This window comes from Nipponia nippon, unplaced genomic scaffold (genome assembly GCF_047370975.1).
Source record: "Nipponia nippon isolate SJK-2023a ecotype South Korea unplaced genomic scaffold, ASM4737097v1 scaffold_10, whole genome shotgun sequence".
Classification (NCBI taxonomy): domain Eukaryota; kingdom Metazoa; phylum Chordata; class Aves; order Pelecaniformes; family Threskiornithidae; genus Nipponia; species Nipponia nippon.
This window is the reverse complement of record NW_028262291.1, coordinates 26,830,307-26,852,004: the sequence shown is the minus strand read 5'-3', so window position 1 is coordinate 26,852,004 and position 21,698 is coordinate 26,830,307. Positions and strand designations below refer to the sequence as shown.

The window sequence follows — 21,698 nt, the reverse complement described above, 5'->3', positions numbered from 1 at the left end:
ACATTCAGATATTACTGCAGGATATACCTTTATTAAAATATTGTATGAATCAATACTAATTTAATATTTTAAGAAAATCTTTGTTACGTAGTCTCATTTTTCTTGTTATTACATGTCTGAATGCCATCTCACCCAATATGTTAAATTGCAATTCCTTATGCAAGTGAAGATACTGAATTAACATTTTAATTTTACTTTTTCTCCACTGTTGGACATATAAAAATTAGCTACTGTTATCTTAAAAAAAAAAAAAAATTAATCCAGTATATGCTCTAAAGAGATTATATGCAGATTTTAGTTATTTCACAACCTTGATTTTCTTTTTTTAATGCATGTACATAAAGTATCTTGTCAATAGTTGACATGCTCCAATGTGTCAAGACATTTAGAATCATAAAATCATAGAACTGTTAAGGTTGGAAAAGACGCTTAAGATCATCAGGTTCAACCTTTAACCTAGCACTGCCAAGTCCACCACTAAACCATGTCCCTAAGCACCACTTCTACCCGTCTTTTAAATACCTCCAGGGATGGGGACTCAACCACTTCCCTGGGCAGCCTGTTCCAATGCTTGACTACTCTTTCAATGAAGAAGTTTTTCCTAGTATCCAACCTAAACCTGCCCTGGCACAGCTTGAGGCTGTTTTCTCTTGTCCTATCACTTGTTACTAGGGAGAAGAGACTGACCCCCCACCTCGCTACAACCTCCTTTCAGGTAGTTGTAGAGAGCAATAAGGTCTCCCCTCAGCCTCCTCTTCTCCAGACTAAACAACCCCAGCTCCCTCAGCCTCTCCTCATAAGACTTGTGCTCTAGACCCTTCCCCAGCTTTGTTGCCCTTCTTTGGACGCGCTCCAGCACCTCGATGTCCTTCTTGTAGTGAGGGGCCCAAAACTGAACACAACACTCGAGGTGCGGCCTCACCAATGCCGAGTACAGGGGCACTATCACCTCCCTGGTCCTGCTGGCCACACTATTCCTGATACAAGCCAGGATGCCATTGGCCCTCTTGGCCACCTGAGCACACTGCTGGCTCATGTCCAGGCGGCTGTCAACCAACACCCCCAGGTCCTTTTCAGCCAGGCCACTCTCCAGCCACTCCTCCCCAAGCCTGTAGCGCTGCATGGGGTTGTTGTGACCCAAGTGCAGGACCCGGCACTTAGCCTTGTTGAATCTCATACAGTTGGCCTCGGCCCATCGATCCAGCCTGTCCAGGTCCCTCTGCAGGGCCTTCCTACCCTCCAGCAGATCGGCACTTCCACCCAACTTGGTGTCATCTGCAAACTTACTGAGGATGCACTCAATCCCCTCATCCAGATCATCAGTGAAGATGTTGAACAGGACCGGCCCCAACACTGAGCCCTGGGGAACACCACTCATGGCCGGCCGCCAACTGGATTTGGCTCCATTCACCACCGCTCTCTGGGCTCGGCCGCCCAGCCAGTTTTTAACCCAGCGCAGAGTGCACTTATCCAAGCCGTGAGCAGCCAGCTTCTCCAGGAGAATGCTGTGGGAGACAGTGTCAAAGGCCTTACTAAAGTCCAAGTAGACAACATCCACAGCCTTCCCCTCATCCACTAAGTGGGTCACCTTGTCATAGAAAGAGATAAGGTTGGTAAAACAGGATCTTCCCTTCATGAACCTGTGCTGGCTGGGCCTGATCCCCTGGTTGTCCCGCACGTGCCGCCTAATGGCACTCAAGATGATCTGCTCCATGACCTTCCCTGGCACCGAGGTCAGGCTGACAGGCCTGTAGGTCCCCAGATCCTCCTTCTGACCCTTCTTGTAGATGGGTGTCACATTAGCTGACTTGCAGTCATCTAGGACCTCCCTGGTTGACCAGGACTGCTGATAAATGATGGAAAGTGGCTTGGCAAGCTCCTCTGCCAGCTCCCTCAATATCTGTGGGTGGATCCCATCTGGCCCCATGGACTTGTGGGCATCCAGGTGGAGGAGCAGGTCAGTGACTGCCGCCTCTTCGACAACTGGGACTTCACTCTGCATCCTATCTCCATCTCCCAGCTCAGGGGCCTGAATACCCTGAGGATGACTAGCTTGACTATTAAAGACTGAGGCAAAGAAGGCATTAAGTAGCTCTGCCTTCTCCTTATCCTTTGTGGCAATGTTTCCCTCTGCATGCAACAAAGGATGGAGATTCTCCTTGGCCCTCCTTTTGTTGCTGATATATTTGTAAAAACATTTTTTGTTACTTTAACTGTAGTGGACAGTTTAAGTTCTAGCTGAGCCTTTGCCTTTCTAATTTTCTCCCTGCATAACCTAACAATATCCTGGTAGCCCTCCTGAGTTGCCTGCCCCTTCTTCCAAAGATGGTAAACTCTCCTTTTTTTCCTGAGTTCCAGCCTAAGTTCTCTGTTCAGGCAGGCCGGTCTTCTTCCCCGTCTGCTTGTCTTTCTTTTTAGCTTGCTTTATTGATATACTACTCTTTTTGTAGGTACATTTTGTAGCTACAGTGGAAGTTTAGTTAGGTGGGAAGACTAAATAAGAGAAACCAGGTAAGTGAATTTGGTAGGGGAAAAAAAAATCTGAAGTAGCCATCCAATTATCTAAGATAAAATTAAAAAGTTATCTTGGCATCCAGAAATGTTAGAAAGCAGAATTCAGGTAAATCAAATTTAGCTTGCGTGGGTGTAGGGATTTCTCAGTTTAGGACACTGTGTGTCATTTGTAAGGTTATGTGCTGTATGTGCATCTCACAGACTTCCAAAACAAAGTACTGTCTTCCAGACAGAGGGATGAAACTGAGGAAAAAAGTGGAGAGAAACATAACTGAGATTTTCAGTGATATCATAGAGTTGTCCTGCCTTCAGCTTGCAATTCTGGTATTGTTGTGGAGGAACATTTTCTGCTACAGTGATAAGAAGGTGGCAGAAGAAACAGAAGTCTACAAATAGAACGGGAGGCTGAAATTCCTGATTTGAACTGTGTGTATAGCCAGAGCAGCATATCAAAAATTTAGGGGATGTTTTAGTACTCACATTAATTTATGTGAGAAGAACAGATGATGTAATGCAGCAGAGGTGTAGCCATGTCTCCTTAAAATAACAAATAAATAACAGTAAATAAAAAGAATCCAAACAATCCACTACAATGTTTCATTTTAAAAACGGAGCTACATAAAAAATAAGTCAGACTGCTTGTAAAAAGGGACTAAATGCTTGCAAGCAGCATGGAGATTACATAAAACATGGACCAAAACTCATACCACGTGTCAAAACCTCCCTTTTTTTTTAAAAGGCAAATATGGTGAATTTGATTGATGTTGTTAAATGGCATTTAAAAAAACAAACAAACAAACAAACCAAAACCCAACCCCCCCAAAATTTTGTACAAATGAGAAAAGTACAAAAGAATATAATTTCTAGCAAATTACATATGAAAACGTGGTAAGGAAGGCCAAAAAAAGATTTTGAGAAGCTTGCTAAAGGCAAAAAACCTGATAAGAAATCCTTCTTCAAACACATCAGAATAAGGAAATCTGCCAGAAAATCTGGAGGGCCAATAGATGATCAAGGGATGAAAGAAGACAAGACTGTAGTACAAACTATAGAAATCATTCATATCCACGTTCGTTATAGAAGAGCTTAGGGAGGCTCCCATGCTGGAATCTTTCTTCGTAGGGGACACTTTGGATGCTCTTTCTCAAACAATTGTCATTAAAAGCATTTTACAACAAAACATTTTGTTTATAATTGCTATTTGTTTATAATTGCTTTTGTTCATAATTGCTGTTCTGCAGAACAATGGAAGGTGGCTGAAGGAATACCAGTTTTCAAAAAGGGTTCCAGCAAATCACAGGCTCTGTATGGGACAAATTGTCAGAAATAATAATGAAGAATCAATTTAGGGGATACATGGAAAAATATGTTATAGTGAAGAAGAGTAAATGAGAGTTTTATAGAAGGAAATAATGTCTCATAAATCTAATGGACTTATTTGAAAGAGGCAAAAAATATGTAGGTATGGAAGACTAACTTCTTTTGATATCTTGCCCTTCAAGAAAGTACTTCAAAAGGCTTCCCCAGATGTAAACTACCATGAGATAGAAGAGAAGCTCCTGATACATATAAAATTGGGTTAAAAGAAACTTCAGAGGGAAAGGGTAGAAATTACTGATTCATATTCCTTAGAGGAGTAAGTCACCAGCAGAGACTGATGCAAACTTTACTTGTCAATGTATTCATATATCATCTGGCAAAGAGATAGAATGTGAGATGGCAATATTTCTAATGATAATAAGGTATTTTGGTTAGTGAAGGTGAAAATTCTTTATGAAGAGTTGCAGAAGGCTGTTGCAGTAGTAAGTGACTGTGAAATAAAATAGCAGATAAAGGTCTGTGTTGATAAAGACCAAGTAATGGGGAAGAACAACCCTGAACTATACACTCAGTGGTGAGATCTGGCTATGTATTGCTGTTTAGGAAGTGTGGAAGCACATCCAGTGGCCAGTATGTATAGTAACATGTTTGCGTAAAAACTTGGGCTTAAACTTAGTGCATGATTAACATTTGCTTTTCAATATTTCACCTTCAGTATTAGAGAGTGCCTATTTAAATGATAATACTAAAGGAACTGGGTGGCTCAATTCATGTACAGTAAGAATAATAATTTTCATTTTCAGATCATAAGTTCATATCTGTGGTTCAAAACCAGTCTGACTGGATGTTTGGTTACATCTCTGAAATAAGTATATGGATTTCTTGAGCCACTGCTGCTGTTGACCCCTATTTTGGCAGCCTTTCCAGAAGCAGAAAGGCTTGCATGAACAAAGCAAGTTAAATTCTATTGTCCCCTCTCTCCTGAGACCAGAGTAAAGCCCTGTTGATGAGGTGGTGTTTTTGCCAATAGTTTGCGTTTTCTGTGTGTAAGTAGAAAACTACATACTTCAGTTTTCTGCTGAAGTATGTTTCAAGAATAGCATTTTCTTTCAGAAAAATACAAGGAGAAAGTATATAAATAGCTGTAACTTTTTCACAAAGAATGTTAAGTGTGATCAGTGTTAAGATCAAGTAGCTGTACACTGTCATTCTGCTTATTCCTGAAAGATTGAATGATCTGAAATCAGAATTATGGGACATGCAGTCATTTCTTGTAACTAGCTTTATTTCTTTTGTTTTTACATAGAAGAATGTTTGCCTTTGGTCTTCCAGTGGGTTTTGGGTTTTGTTGGGTTTTTTTGTTTGTTTGTTTTGGTTTTTTTGTTTGCGTTTTTTTTTTTTTTTAGCAATACTTTTAACATAGTCTTACAGCTTGTGACACAAAGTTCACTTGTGCAGTCCCAGATCTGCCATACTAAACTAAATCCATTTGTATTTTAATAAGTTCCTCATAAAATACATCTGTGTGCTCTTTCACACTATAATCAATCAAGCCCACAATACTGAATGTTGATTCTGATTAAGCCATTTATAAAGGCTAAGTGTACTATTGGTTCTCATTTAATTGTATGAGGAATTACATTAAATCTATTCTTGATAAAGGAATGGTGTTCTTAGAGGTTGTTTTCCATGTCAGCATCATTTTTTAGCAGGATGGGAAGTAAATAGAGTATACGTTGCTTTTAAATACAGCCATTGTTAAGTAAATTTTTCCAGTGCAGAAGTAAGGATGTATGTATTTCTTTAACATTTGATGTATATAATTGCACTATCTATTCGATAATGTTTAAGGAGTAAAAATGTGGAGATTTTGTACAATGAGTTCTCGTTACGTCATTGTTAATTTAGGTTAAGGTTTTATGTCTGTACAAAATGTGATTGATTGTTTGATAATATTTCCATGCATGGACAGGACCATAAGCAGACTAGCAAACACATTGTTCAGTGAGAATTATTTAAGTTATGTTGAAGTGAAGGAAGGTAACCTAGAACAAGGGATTTTTTATTCATGAATAAATATGTCCACTGAAATAATTATTTTCAAAATAGTAGGGACTTATTTCCCTGCATTTCTTGACTAGGGGAAGTTGAAGCACTGCTGTTATTTTGTAGACCTGGAAATCTAATGAGTGCATGAAGGGGGGAAAAAAGGACTCTTGGCTCTGTTCTCTGCAGTGGTACCAATAACTGATTACATATTTGATCACATATGCTGTTCATATGAAATATTACCTTTTAAGCATGGCTTTCCCATTTTCCTGAAAGATTGATGTTGCCCCAATATACTAGCAAAACTAGTACTAGTAGGTAAGTGATTATTTGCAAACTTTTCTCACAAGCATTAAATAATGGATTACTGATAAACAAATGCCAAGTTTCTATTACAAACTGTAAAAGTTTTTTGCTTTGTCACTCTTCTAGGAAGTGTTCCATAAGCAAAAAGCTACAAATTGGACTATTATTAGAGTTTATTGGATTTAAGGTAACCATTCTGTACTTGAAAAGTTATACTGTAGTGCATAGAATAGGGAAGAATACAAGTGTGTTTTGTGTTCAAATGAAAAAAAATTGTTGTTTTTTGAAGATCAAGAGACAGCATGAGGCAAATTGAGAGTAAAATTACGTCAGAAAGATGCTGGGTCTCAAACAATCTTTACAAAGTTTCAAATGTTAATATGAGTTCTTTGGCTGCATAAATTTCAATCCAAGCTGAAGCATTCTCAGATTTTAGGGAAATTATTACCTGTGTTCAAGTTTCAAATTACTTTCTAATGCATTACGCTAGTCATTACAATGTCAACAATGTTATGGTTAAGTAATATTACTTACTTTTAAGTATTCTTTAAACAAGTGTAATCTGAACTGGCAGCTGTGGGGTCAAATTCAAGTCATGAAAACGTTTCATCCAAACTCTTCCTATGTCTTGAAAATGGTTGCCACCATTTCCAGGCGAAAGGCATCCCAGAGCACCTCCAAGCGCTATGGGTTATCACTCTGATACTTGGGAATGTATCATTTAATATGGGGTCATCTTTTCTATTAACGCACATACTAGTAATTCTGTATAGAGAGGCGGTAGTTAAAGGCTGGACGTTTCATTCATTTCAGTATAACTTCACCAAATCCTAAAGGGTTCTTGTCTTTTTGCATTTGAGTAATGAATAAAAAAGAACCTAAAAATGTCAGCTAATTACTCAAGATCTATTTCTTGTATAGATTCAGAATGTCATACTGAAAAGATGCTTTTATTGCTCTATGTTTTGTTAGACGTGAAGGATCAACTAAGTAGGCAAATGGTACCGAATACAGTTTTTTCACCATGTGAAATAACTGAAAGCTATATCAAGACTTTTAAGCAGAAATAATTCCTTGCATTTTATATTTCTGTTTCTCAATCTTTAGGCCCTCAGCCCACTGATTTGTTCCTATTTTTGTGAACAGATGAGAAATTTGAAAACCTGCATTTTATTACATTAGTGTTCTGTCTACATTGGAAGACACACATTTATTTTGTTAACATTTCATATTTAACAATAAATATTTAATATTCCAAGAAAAAAACCCTTTACTATAATCTCATATTTTTGGCATTACCTGTCCATGAATGCCATCTAATACGTTTTGTAGAGAAATCATTAGAACCTGTTTTCCTTTATCTACTATTACATAAATCCTGGGACAAATCTCGAAAACATAGGTATTTTGTTCGCAAGTGCCCTTAACTCCTATAAGCAACAGTAGTGGTTTTAAGTTTCTAATAGTGTGCGAATTAGTAATACTTTATTACTGTAATAGTTATGGAAAAACTTTTATATTTATATGTGATTTGTATTGTTTTTATTGAGTCTTTCAATACATTTTTGTTTTCTTTTCTTTGGAAAATACAAAGTTCTGTCTTCAGGTGATAGACCACTTGAAAACGGGCATACATGCTATGACTGAAGAGCAGGAAAAACTTCCTTTTCCATTATTGCAGGGTTACACTCTTGTTTTCCCCCCTTTTATGTTAGTAGACTGTATGAAATAGAATGCATCCCTATTTCTCTCAGTTTCTTTCAGATGCACTGTTAAGGTGAAGTGTGCCTCACTGCTATGAATTTCCAACAGCATAGCAGTTTTATTCTCTGCTGTTTTATTTATGGCTAACTAAAACGTCTTTTTGTCTAAATTCACCTTGAGGGTTGTGTTCCATCTGAACTTGCATATGAAGGTATTTTTACTAATTCATTGAAAGAAGAGTCTTCCAAGTTTTCAAATTAGGACAAGATAAGATTGGGAGCTCAAGTTATAAACCACTAGCTCAAAAAGAGAGTAAATTACTTGTCTAAACCAGGAGCCCTTCTCCACTAGATACCTGGAATGCCAGCTCCAAATATTAAGCTCTGTTCTCGTGACCTGTTGAAAACTTTTAGGTCGCCTAAAATATCTTCTTGAGATTGTCTTGGTTTTTGCATGCTTATACACACTTGATATAGGCTCATATGTATGTCTAATTAGCATATGCATGCCAGAGATCAGTCCCTGCAGATACGTCCCTGCAGTTGTTAAACGATTATTACAAAAGTAAGTTGTTTATCTTCTATTCCAGAAAAGACAACCTAATATTCAAAGCAAGCATCTGGAAGTATTTTCAGGTACATAGTAATTAACATTAGACTGAAATAGAGAGTAAGCCTCAGTGGAATCGTTCCAGATCAAATCCAAAACTAGTTTTTCTTCAATATTGCTGTAAAGATCTTTTCTGTATGTTTTCCTAAGTTATTTCAGCTATCCTTATGTAAGATCTTACTTCTAAATCGTCAACTGTGACTACTGTTTGCATGAATGACTAAACCTGAATAACGTGGCAAAACCCTTTTGCATTTATAGAAGTGTATTTGCCTTTGCAAGTACATTTTATGATTTTTTCTGGTAGCCAGGGAGCTGGAGCTCTTCTTAGACAGGTACCCCTTTCATATAGGCTGTTTAGATGAAACGGGGCATTACTCAAAAGCAGTTTGAATATATAAAGATAAAAGGAAAAATAAATTACTAGTAAGCTTTTTGATTTCTACTTAGTTTGACGGTCTGCTGAAAATGCCTTCACTGACTGTTATATGAAGTCAATTTGTGCAATCATACAATCATCTGTAAACTTTCCAGCTGGCATGCTGGCTATGTAAACAATTGAGGAAGGGAAAACTCTTTACTTTCTAATGTTCTCTCAAAGTGATGTGACAATGGCCATGAAAAACTTCTAATAAGTGATGAGAAGTTTTCAACAGAGTGAAATAGAAATATGGGTCTTTATAATGCAGCTCACCTGAGCTTCCTAAAAAGGGAATGGAAGCTCTAAAGGCATCAGTAGATGCTACTGCTTTAGTTTTGTTAGAGACATAGCTATTTCAAATGCAGAAATTGATACACTCACTTCATGCTTTCATTAGGTCCAAGAAAGAGAATATTCATTGAATCTCATTACTTATAAGGATAGTAAGAGCACTGTTATCTTGATGTTGTGGTTTTGATTATGGGTAGGATTTTCAAAGAACCAGAATGAAATATAATACTATTGAAAGTCAGTGGAACTTCCGTTACAAAGACATGTTGGTAGCTCAGGAGCTCTGGAAGTTAGGGTCTTTGCTGGAACACAAATAAGACTACCATCAAAGTTTTCTTTTTTTGAGGGGAGCTGATAAAATAGTATCTTTGGCAGAGAATTATTTTAGCCGAGTTTCTTGTGAGACAAAGGTTTTGTCATCATGCTGTACCTTTCTATCTGCTCCTTTTTTTATCCTAGCTTAATACAAGTTCTGAGCATTGGGTGAATTTTGGCCAAATTTGACTGAAAGAAATGGGTCTTGTTAAGGTCTCTCAAAAGTCCTCAAAATAGCCCGGGTATGTGTATACAGCTGCTGAAGTCCATATTCAGACCCACCAGCAAGTGAGAAGCAGTGACTGACTGATCACAGATGCCGCTTTCCAACAGTGCAGAGAGTGGTAAGAGACATGGGAGTACGTGAGGGTAGTTGCAAGAGTTGTGCAAGAGAGGATGCAGGAAAAAAGCCTTGGGAGTGCTGGGATGAGAAAAGTAATAGAAGACATGTTGGCATGTTTGGAAACATTTTGGTTTATTCCCTCCCGAAGCTATCAAGAATCAGCCTCTTGGGATGGGGATGACAAATGGGACAACACTACCCATATGGCATATAAAACCTGAAAAAAAAAAAAGAGGACTGTATTTTCAGCTTCTTTAAAACTCAGTTGCACCAAATTTATTCAATACCTGCCTGCCTTAAAAGGTTTGATTAGATAAAGGATGATTTAAAAAGTTAATAAGTGGAACACTAGTGAGAAAGTAATCAGAAACCAAGTTCAAAAACTTTGTATTAAAAATATACAAAGCAAAATCTTAGAGAAAAAAACACTTAAACATACAAGTTACATTTTACACTGACTACTTTAAAAGAAAAACTTATTTTTTTTCCTAGGATTCTTTATCTCATTTTAATTCAATTTTATAATTCAACTATGGCGTAAAGTCCTTACTAGGTGACTAATAGTATTTGGAAATGCCCAAAAGGTAGTTGTAGGAGATGTAGTCTGCAGCACAGAACAGATAAAAGCATACTTTTTCTTACTTCTGAACTAGTTGACAATTCATAAATAGCATAACACACCAGAACTTTGCATAGTTTCCATTCTTTATTTTGTCTGCTTTGCAAAGAAAAGCATTAAAATATTATCGAAGTTGATGAACCATGAACCTGGTGTCTTTTCAATACATAACAGTAGCCAGCAGGACAATGAGGAGCCTTGTGAGAATTCAGTACAGTCCCTCTCACCCTATCCTATGCTAATCTAACAGCATTCCTAGCACTCTGACATATCTTGTGTGATTGAGTTTAGAATTGTTCACTCAGTTGGGGTGAGTTTTCAAATTAACAGTAAGTCTTTCAGGTTGTAGAGCTTAGTTAAGTAGAGCCGTGATTAGTCTATGCAAGTTGATATCAGCTTAAATTAAGTCTATATTATAAAACCAGAAAAGCAATGAAGCTATTCCATTTCTATTTGAGTTTATTCAGCTGTGTTTCTAGCAGCACAAACTGAAATTAAATTGAAGTTCTCATTTACACAACAGGAATGTCCTTACCACAGTGTTCCTTGTCATACTTTTAAGGACAACTTCTTGAAAGAGTACTTTGAAATTAGCTGACGAATTTTGAAATAATAGGAGAATGATAAAGTGCTCAAACAGATTTCAGTTAACGTTAACCAATAGTATTGATTGTTACTTGCAACGAAGTTGACATTTTGCCATGCAAAGTCATAAAAACCCAACAAAAATGTCCATCCAAATGCAAACCAATGTTTTTCATGCTTCGAAGTAGTTGATATAAAACATACAAATAGCAAAAGTCTCTAAATGGGCTTTAAATTAGTAGGACAAAGATTAAATTTGAAAAGTAGACAGGCAGTAAGATCATGCCACACCACGAAAAATTATGTAAGTCCTGTGAGCTATAAAGTAAGCGATTAAGGCACATTGGGATACTGCAGGGAAACAAAGTTATGCTTTTTATAACACACAGAGCTCATTTCAGTATTTAAAAAGTAATCAGTGGGACTCCTGGAAATTGAAACTGTATTACTGATCTATTAGTGATGAACATATCCAAAAAAATGGTGATAAATAAGAACTAGGTGGTGCAACTGGCATGGGTCATCTAAATAAAAATAAATTTCTTTACAAGTCTGTGATTTTCCTCCAGAGTATGTTGTAATGATAAAAGAGTGAGTGTTATCAATATTGCAGTAGTTTATGACTATTATAAAAACACTCAATCTTTTGATTACTCAGTGAAGGAAAAATGGATTAAGTTGCAGAACTTTGGAGAACAATTATTTAGGTTAATCCAAACTGAGAAATAGCACCTGGGATCGTATGAAACTTAAACAAGCTAGAAATAGAATTATAGAGGCAAATTTTGGTAACTGTAAAAGCAAAATAAATCACATTGGAAGAAGTAGCTTAAAGTATTCCTGAAATGTAAATGACCTATAACAACTCTAGAGGTATCTTCTGACCCAAATAATTCTATGATTCTATCATCAAACGTCAAAGTTGGACCTGCACTGAGCAGGGAATTGGACCTGATTTGACATGATGATACTGTGATTTGAACTATCAACATGAGAAAAAGATATAAGGATTAGTATGGAGTACTACCTTTTACGGCTTATCTATTATTTAAGTGGAAGAACTGTGGTATTTTAAGATTTAGAGAATTCATAGCTAAAAACTGAAGAAATGTGTGGATGTAAAGATCATTCTTATTTTTAACCCAGCTTCACTATCTTCAGTTGAACAGCTACAATTCATATCAATCAAGAATGTGACTTTATGTTTTTATAATGTATATGCTTGCCTATCAATTTGAGTTCTAGTTATTTATTGTATCAATGATTTTGATTGCAGTTTATTTCTGAGTAAACTAAAACAATATCCTGCTATCCAAAATTTCCATGAAAGTTTTTTAAACTATGCCTGTTGAAAATAGGACAAGACTATTGCCTATTAGGAATCTTTCAACGAACACAGAAAAAAAAAAAGTGATCGGTAGGATAAGAAAGCTGTCACTTGCCTATATAGCTGTTGCAGGGAGTTGTTTACTCCTTCAGGTTGCTAAAGAGTTACTCTTCACTGTTTTTGTCAAGGACAAAAGCAAACAGTTGCTGTAAGTTTTCCTTTTACTGAATCTGCTACCTCGTACTTTTTAGAGTGAGTGAAGACTAATAGGAAGTTTTTTCTTCATTATTCAGAATGATAATAAAGGTAATAAAAACTAGAAAGTTGTCAAAAAGTTTCCTAGAATTGTTCACACATCTGTGTGTTTGATTACACAGATGTTCTAATCAGTGGTGTCAAATGGCTGTGCTTTATCAGAAGTTTGTATGTTTGGACTAAGTAGGCTTCCCATTTCTAATTTTATGTAAACTGTTAGCAAAATAGAACATTGTTGAAAATAGCGATGACCATATTGATAATCTGATTTTAAAAAATTTTTTTTTAAAAACAATTACACGTATTGTCTCAACACAACACTGTGTCAGAATTAATTTGTAAACAGTAACTGGCAAAAGTCCTGAAGCATGAGGGGCTTCTGTGACGATTTCAAAATTTCTAATTATAATAACAACACGTTCTTTGGTATTTGTGAATATTTCATTTTATGACTTTCCATTTGTTACCCATGCTTTTGATGATACTTCTCTTGCTGGGTCTCATATTGCGTAGTTTTACAACGTAAGGAACTCTTCATCTTCTCTGTGAAATAACTGTATGATATTTTCAGTTCCTTCTCAAAAAGTAGTTTTCTGTATCTCAAAGTGCACTCATTAATACTTGCCCTACTACTTAATTTTGCACAACCTAATTGATTGTTTTGCATTAATGAAATACATTTTATTTGCTTCTGATTTTGATTCCCAGCGAGTCTTTTGCAACTTCATTACTATTCAGACAACGTATCACAAACAATTGAAAGCTGAAATCTGGGTTGGTTTATTTTTCTCCACAACCTTCTTTGGTATTCTTGTGATTTTGGTATATTTTAATCGGGTTTGCTATATGCTGAGAGCTTTCCTAGTTATTGCTGGCCAATCTCGTTTTCGTCAAAACCTTAAGACAGCCCATGGAAATGTTTAGAAGCACACTCTTATCCTTTGAATAGTGTGAAACAATGTATTGGGTGCTTTTCAGGGTCAGAATGCCACATAGTGGGTCAGATTGCTCAATCAGCTTTATCAGTAGCAAGACTTTCCAAATGACTGTCTTTACGCAACAACAACATATTTTTTCAATGATAGAATGAAGTTTAAAAACTTGTCTGATACCGTACTTAATAAAAATTCACCTTAGCATCTCTGCTTTTTCTCCTCAAAAGAATTGCAGCAAATTTCCTTTTCTAACTTAAGATTGGAGTCTTCTTTCTTCTCTTGGCTAAGGATTGCTATTGCTTCTTTTGCCACCCTGTTCCTTCCCCCGCTCTCAATTGAGGAGGAAAGGGTAAAAAGGAAGGAACTTCAGTACTTCACATCTGCACCAGATTTAGCACTTCTCTGGCTTCAGGCTTCTTTTCTCTATTGCAGCTTTCTGAAGACATACTGATAAAATATTATCCATCTTATTATAAGAAAACTTAAATGCTCAGTACTTCTACTAAATTTATGAACTTTGACTAAATCTTTGTAAGTGTGGTATAATAGATGGTAAAAATATGAATTGGCTTCTTGAATTAAAAAGTATCACCCATACCTGCAGTACGTATTCTATGGGAAATTCTTCTAAAAGATCCCTTCGGAGTGGTGTTATACAGCGCAGTGATGAAATATTAACATATAGATACATCTCTGAAGACAGATTTTCCAACTCTATTAAAAATTAATTGAAAATATACCTGATCGTAACAAACATTCCTTATTTAAATAACCATATCTCAGAGAGTTACTGCTGGATTTTGACTAGTTTCGGTAAGCTCACTGCTGTTAATGTAGTATTCTGGCAATGTATGACTTAATCATGCAATTGTCATATCTCTAGGACTTTGTCACAAATACACTGAAATGATTTTTAGTGCATACAAAAGTGTTCTAACCTTAGGGATTTTTAACTGTTGTTAAAATAAGACTCGGTATCCTTGCACTGAATTGATTTTTTTCAGCCATTAGGTTTGCTTGGTCATCAACAGTTATATGAGTTTGATTTGCTTATATTTAAAACAGTTATCTTTCCTGGCTGGTGAGCACTGAACAGAGAACTAGTCGTCTTTGCCAGTAAACACTGAAGACAATGAAAATATTCTTTTGGAGGAAATGAGCACACTAGAAATCTTACCTGAAATGTTCAATGTTTCGAAAATGTAATGCTTTGTATTATGGTGTCATGTATTATAATTTATTTCAGTATATGAAAATAGCTTTGAATGATCAGTTATGTAGACACTTATGTTCGTGTAATTTGTAAAAGCTCTTAAAAATGTTTAGTAGCTATTGAGCCTTGAATGAAAGTCCCATCTAAAACATCTATATTTTCCACTTTAGTTAGTATTCAAAAGATAACAAATTCTTACCTGTGTGTAATCACATGCTTGTATAGTGCTTGGCTATTTTCCTTGATCTATTTAATTTGCTACTTATCTTCATCGTTTAAGTTCTTCAAGACGGGAATTGTCTCTCTGTCCTTTCTCACCTTCTGTTAGTACAGTAGCTAATTCAGTAGTTCTAATGATGTCTGAAATGCTGAGATTTACTGCAATAAAACGTATTCCAAAGAGCATCAGAACTGTATAGTTATTTTTTTAACAATTTCTTATGCCTTAAAATATTTCTTTGTTTATTTTTTAAACAAGTAACTGAATTTTAAGCATTTTAGATAAGTCTGTCTAAGTAAGCCTTAGCACACAGTAATGTTGTAGTTGTATGTAAAAAGGTATGAATATATAAACAGGAACACTCTTTATTTTTTATTAACTACCAGCTGCTAAGAATTCAAGGACCTTCAACTTTGTTCTACTGGAGTGGATTGTTAGATACAGTTCATACATAAATCTAGTCTAAAACTATGATTTTTATTAATTATTTTTAATGCTGTTTTGAAAAAGTAGCGCAAGGATTAGGTAGGCTTTTTGAAGTTGAAGATATAGTTTAGCTTATATGTTTGGGATGTTACTTTCCAGTGGTAAAGCTTATTAGTAAAGTAAACTACTTGACTAATCCTAGTATGTATTTTAAAACAGGTGAGGCTAATGATAAGGATGTTCAGGTGGTGGAACTTCCCATTGTTGACAGCTTACACCCACGGCCACCTTATTTACCGTTGGCTATCCCCGAAGACCTGGCTGATAGACTGATTCGTGTACATGGGGATCCTGCAGTGTGGTGGGTCTCGCAGTTTGTGAAATACTTGATTCGTCCACAGCCTTGGTTGGAAAAAGAAATAGAGGAAGCCACAAGGAAACTTGGTTTCAAACATCCAGTGATTGGGTGGGTATTTAGTTTTCTTTTTAACTGTCTGTGCTTTAATATGTGTATATAGTGATTCCTGTTCAGGACAAACTGTTTTATAATGGTTATCCAAGAGTCTCAAGCATTTTGTGGGGACAGAAGATGCTTTCTAGATGAAGCTATTATTTTTTAACTGCGCATAATACAAGTTGATTACAAGTACTTCTTCAGCATACTTGCCTACTTATAGTTGGACAGATATATAAAAGGCAGCTCAATAGAAGGTTTTTTTATATATCCTTCCATGTCTAGAAATGTGATATAGAATTTCATTCATGTAATTGCCTTACAGCTTGTATTCCAGACACTTTTCTGTCTGGATCTTCTTTTCAAGTGCCTATAGCCTTTACATTTGAGGAAAAAAGGCTAAGCCTACATTTTACATGCCACAGTCCACAACTAATTTTATTGTTGGCTGCACCTGAACATGGTATGTGCCTTTCCCTTTCGTGCTGATGTTTTCACTGTTGTTGTTTCTTAGCAGTAGCTATGAATTGGAAAGGTCTGTATGGGGAGATATGGGGAGAAGGAAGGAAAGCACCTATGGGCAATAAAGAGCAGCTTGTGGAAGAAATGTTTTGCTGTCATGTAACGTGAAGAATTTTGCTGCTGCTGTACTAGAGTCTGCAAATATTGCTTCCTTTGCCAGAATTTTCCTTCAATCCTTAATCTTTATTTTTGTAGGAGTACACAGTAGTTCTGTCCAAATGTTAGTTGGCTTTTGACCATTGAGTTAGTATGCCACTTCAGCACTGACAGATCTGGAGACTTGTTAGGTTTCAAGCAGATGGGGAAGATGCATTTTTAACTACTTTCATTCAAACCCTGCATTGTAGTTGGTGCCTCAATATATCCATGATGCAAATATTCCTATTTTGCTTTTGCATTGTATTGATCAAGCATTATCTAACGACACCGGATAACTTAACTTTCTGCACAAAAGGAATACCCTGTATGCTATAATTAAACCTCCTTCATTCTTTTATTTTAATTACCCTTTGCCTTCCTTGCAAGATTATTATATTGCTTTCAAGAACAGACTGACAGCTAACTTCATGTTGTCAGTGTGTCTTGATGGACATCAGTGATTTTTAATCCTTCCTTGTTTTATGGAGGGATTCAACTTAATATGCATTCTAAAAGCACAGACATGAAATTTAAAGTTAAAATTTTAGTTGCTTAAGTATGTATTGTATTTATAAATTGAATTCCTAGTTTCTGCCTTTTTCCAGTGTTCATGTTCGAAGGACAGACAAAGTAGGAACAGAGGCAGCATTTCATCCCATTGAAGAATATATGGTACATGTTGAAGAGCGGTTTGAACTTCTTGCTCGCAGAATGCATGTTGATAAAAAAAGAGTGTATTTGGCTACAGATGACCCTTCATTGTTGCAAGAGGCAAAATCCAAGTAAGATGAATTACATTTATATTACAGTTTGTTCTTTTTGGTTAGCTTTACAGTTTCTGACTATTGTGCACACAAATCTTAGTATAATTTTTTTTGTTATCATTTATACAGTTAAGATTGCATTTCAGCTTCCGGTGATTTTGATTTTTCCCTCAGACATTCTCTTTTTTGGATTTTTTTTTCCCAAGTATTCTCTTCAAAGCTTAATGTTAAAAATCTAGAAGAGTTGAGCAAGATAGCTGTGACTAAAAACAAACCAATGCTGTAAAAGGGAAGTAAAAATATAAATAATAAATACACCAAACTTCTTATAGAACATACATATTAAAAAGAAACTATTCAGAAATATTCTAAAAACTGGTTAATGTATTAAGAAGTTTCACCTGTCCAAACAATAACTTTCTGTGACTAGATGCCAGAGAAATTTTTATAAGTTCGTTGAAAAGCTTCTGATGACTCTTTCAGAAAGATTTCTATATTGACAACTTGGAGACTCTCATCCTACATGTTGAATAATTTTAAAGTTTGTCCTTAAACATATGTGGGATTCTCTATCTGTAACATTGCCTCTGTCCTTTTTTTGCTCTTTGTCCTCTTCTAGCTCTCCACAACATGCGTGTAAAAATCTACCATAGCTATAGGATATCCCAGCCTGTCATAGAAAATATAACTGTGTTCAAACCTGGAAATGGACAGTATGCATCCATTTACTCCTAACATGGCCTGTATTTTCCTGTAAAAACGCAATTGTTAAGTTGCATGTTTTGCAAGTTGTCACTGAGATGGCAAAACCTTCTGTTTAGTAAAAGAAAGCAGGTGCATATGGAAGAATAATCTTCCATATTTAACTGTGTCTTTATTGGGTTATGGTGTTTATGGCATATAAAAAATTTCACAAATGCTTATTGCCATCACTATGGAAACTTGAATAAGTATTTCAGATGCATTTAATTTAAGCGTATTCATTACTGAGTACAAGTTAGCGTGTTTTCCTTTTGAGTACTATTTATTTATCTGTCTACTAAATAGCACCTATTTCTGTTCCCAAAATTTTATCTCCCTTGAGCAGAAGAATATCTATTTTTTCATTTAAGCAAGGAAATTAAGACTTTTTAAAATCAAGGTAACTGAAAAATGGCAAATTTTTGAACTGTTTTATTCTTGGTAGAGATGCTTGGAAAAATATATAAGGTAACATACTGGATTACAAATTTTCTTTGGCATATACAAGGTAAGCAGAAAATGTTATTTTATAGTAGAGGAATTTTCTACAGCATTGCAAACCTGTGTATTTCAATTGTGCTATTTCTATTTTTCTTTCATATCTATAAAGGGCTGCTGTTTAAAATTATGGAGTTTTGAAAAAACTAAATGAACATACACAACTCCAGATGATGGCAATCTAATCCTTCCTTTTTTGTATATGTAGAGACAAGAACAGTAGCAGAAACAATTATGATAACATAACATTTAAAGTGCAAATCTGAACAATGAAAAGACAGGTAATACAAAATTGAGGTTGTAATATTTAATTTATTACATTGTCCTAAATAATTACTGTTTGTAACATAACAGAATTCAATATTGCTGTAACAATCTTAGTTTTTTTCTTTTTTTCTTAGTATTTTTCTTTATTTGTGTTCAACTTTCAATCCTTAGCACTGTATACATTAGCTTTGTGAATAATAAGGAAATGCACTACCTATGTAAACATATCATCCCAAGTTTTCAATAGCAACAAAAACTAGCAGTAGAATTGTGACTTGTTGGGTAAAACAATACTGAATTTTATTAAGCATTGCAGTTTCTGTGGCAGTTCAAGGTCCATTCCAAATCACACTTTTATTGAAATATGATAAGATACAGCTCATTAGTACAGCATTCATTTTGTATGTTTTCTTAATAAAAGCCATAGAATCTGTAAGTAGTGACGAATTTTTTATGTGTTACTGCTGAGTTTTCAGGTAATAGTTTACACTGGAACATAATTTCCTAAGTTGCTTGTATCCCATTGTTGCTTGCAGTTGAGTAGAAAGCATTTGAAACTTCCTGTGATTTCATAGAAGGCAGGATGCAATTTGGTGTTTCAGCATTTAAGCATCTGAAGGCAGGTTAAGGTCAGGTTTTGGGAATAAAGAACCTTTTCTTCCTCTTCTTGTGAAGAAAACTACAAATTAGTTTACACTTCTGACAAAAAAATTCTAGTACATTGAACTACCAAGCTTTGACAGAAACAGCTGTCACATTGTACTGCAGTAGCTTATGTTGCATTCATTATTGGGTGCAGTAATATTAGTAAGTACTAGATGTTATATATCTCTTTATGTGAGTGTTCGGCTGTCAAATAACATTGGCATTTACATAATGAAAATTTAGCCAACATTCACATGAACAGTCATGTTGTTTCTGTTAAGAGAAGTATTTCAAACTGTTCATAGTCATGAAAACAGAAATGTTTTGATTTAAGTTTCAGAAACTTCCCTTGCAGTCAGATGTCTACCAACTGCAAGTGCAGTAGTAAAGACAGTGGAGTCAGCACTATCAGTTTGTAGAGTGTTTTTTGTTTGTTTTGTTTTCCAAAAGAAAGAAGGAAGTGATATATTTTTCAGAATTACAGTGATATAGAACAACATGATTAGAGGATCATGGTTGAGAGTTCAACAGCTGTATAAAAGCACTTGACAACCTCTGGTAAGCAGAGGTCATGGTATTTGTGTTATGTAAGTGGTATGTTAGGGATAGTGTAAATTACTTGTTCTTTGGCTGATTTAACAGTTTTCAAATACAAACTTTTGAATTTCTAGTATATGTATTTCTAGTCTATAATATTATTGACAGCATCTTCTCTCTATTCAAAATAGTGCAGCTGAACATGCACATAAATTCTTAAGAAACCATATTTAATACCTTTCTCGTTTATGTATGAATCTATTTAGGTCTCTTTCTCATGTATATGAGTACTAAAGTTCAACTAATTACATTCTTCCTTTCAGGATGTTTACCTGTAAAGTCATCTGTATTTTGCTTTTTCATTGTTTTGCAGTAATTTGCCTCCCTCATGAGTTTTTTCCCAGCACTTATGAAAGCTTTTTCCCCACCCTATTTCACTGTTTATTTACTTCCACAATAGCAAGTTAATGTCTTTTCTACCTGTGTACTATTTGTAGTTTAGCCGTTGCAACCCTCCTTGCCCCCAAGTCATAGTATGCCTAATATATAGAATTCAGTAGTGCTCCAGAGTTATTGAGTCTGATGAACAGCTCATACATTTTCCAATTCTTTTTAGAGCAAGACCTGAATGAACACATTATTTCTTCCTCCATCTGTTTACACACATGCTCGCATTCTTCTTTCAGAGGGAAGAAAACTTGCATAGCCTGTTCTGGACACTTCCCCAGTCTTAACAAATAGAGAGCAGGAGCCTGGGACTCGCCTTGGTTTGCACCTGCCACACAGCGTAGCGATAAGCTATAGTTACACAGCTAGTTGATCAGCTTCTGAAACCAATCGGAACTTGAAATAGTCTCATAACTGCGCTTGGTTTGTATCCTTATCTGAGGCTGGTAGGTGCAGGAAGGTGATTTCAAACTCTCTCTTCCCCACCTTCTTCTGATTTCTTCTTCTCCCCTTTTCCTGGGGTAGGGGGAATGCTTCCTGGCCTGTATATAGGTTTCAAGAATCTATTAGGTAGCTTTAGAAGAATTAGATATTATTTTTAGATGTGTGGAGGAGATATACTATGTATATGTAGTCCGATACAAAGAAAACAGTATTATGCCAGTTTCCATCCTTTGATTTTATCTTCACAGTCTGATCCTTTCCTGTTATAGAGAAGAGAATGTGTGGGTAATTTCTTTAGAAAGCTATGAAGGGTCCTACAAAATACCATATTTAGGTGATTATGTCAGTAAGAATATGACATCTTATTATATATTATTCATTTACCACACATTCAGGAATCCTAGTAATAGGATTGTGCCTGAGTTCTGCTTAAAAAGAAAAAAAATTGCCCAAAAGCTTACAATGTATTACATTAGTCACAATACAAATACAGACGGAAAAGGGAATAGAAGGAAGCACAAGTTAACTATAGAGCTTTAGAAGTTTCATTTCCTTTATTCTTTGTAGTCATTGTGGTAAGAATAGCTTTAAATAGAATCTAAAGCACTATAGTGAGTGGGAAGGAGAATTAAACCTCACTCGATGCAAGAAGTCAGTGGGCCACATATGGCTAAGCTTGAGAGGAGTATAGGCTTGGCCTTTTACTGTATTTTTCTTTATGCCCTGCTTTCAGCCTGTGTTGGAGACAGGATGGTGGACCAGAAGATTCTTTGGTCACACTGAGTATGA

General features: G+C 35.7%; 1 protein-coding gene across 4 annotated transcripts in view; it reads left to right on the top strand.

Annotated features, from left to right (window-relative positions):
- The window catches only part of FUT8 (fucosyltransferase 8), a 151,808-nt gene that overhangs the window by 102,581 nt on the left and 27,529 nt on the right, over nucleotides 1-21,698 (top strand). For all 4 annotated transcript variants that reach the window (XR_015701903.1, XR_015701904.1, XR_015701905.1 and 1 more), the window contains 2 exons: nucleotides 15,672-15,918; nucleotides 17,172-17,348. Coding sequence is in view for 1 of the 4 variants with exons in the window: in XM_087746041.1 (XP_087602167.1) it covers nucleotides 15,672-15,918; nucleotides 17,172-17,348 (424 nt within the window). In the remaining 3 variants the exon portion in view is untranslated. The remainder of the gene's footprint in view (nucleotides 1-15,671; nucleotides 15,919-17,171; nucleotides 17,349-21,698) is intronic.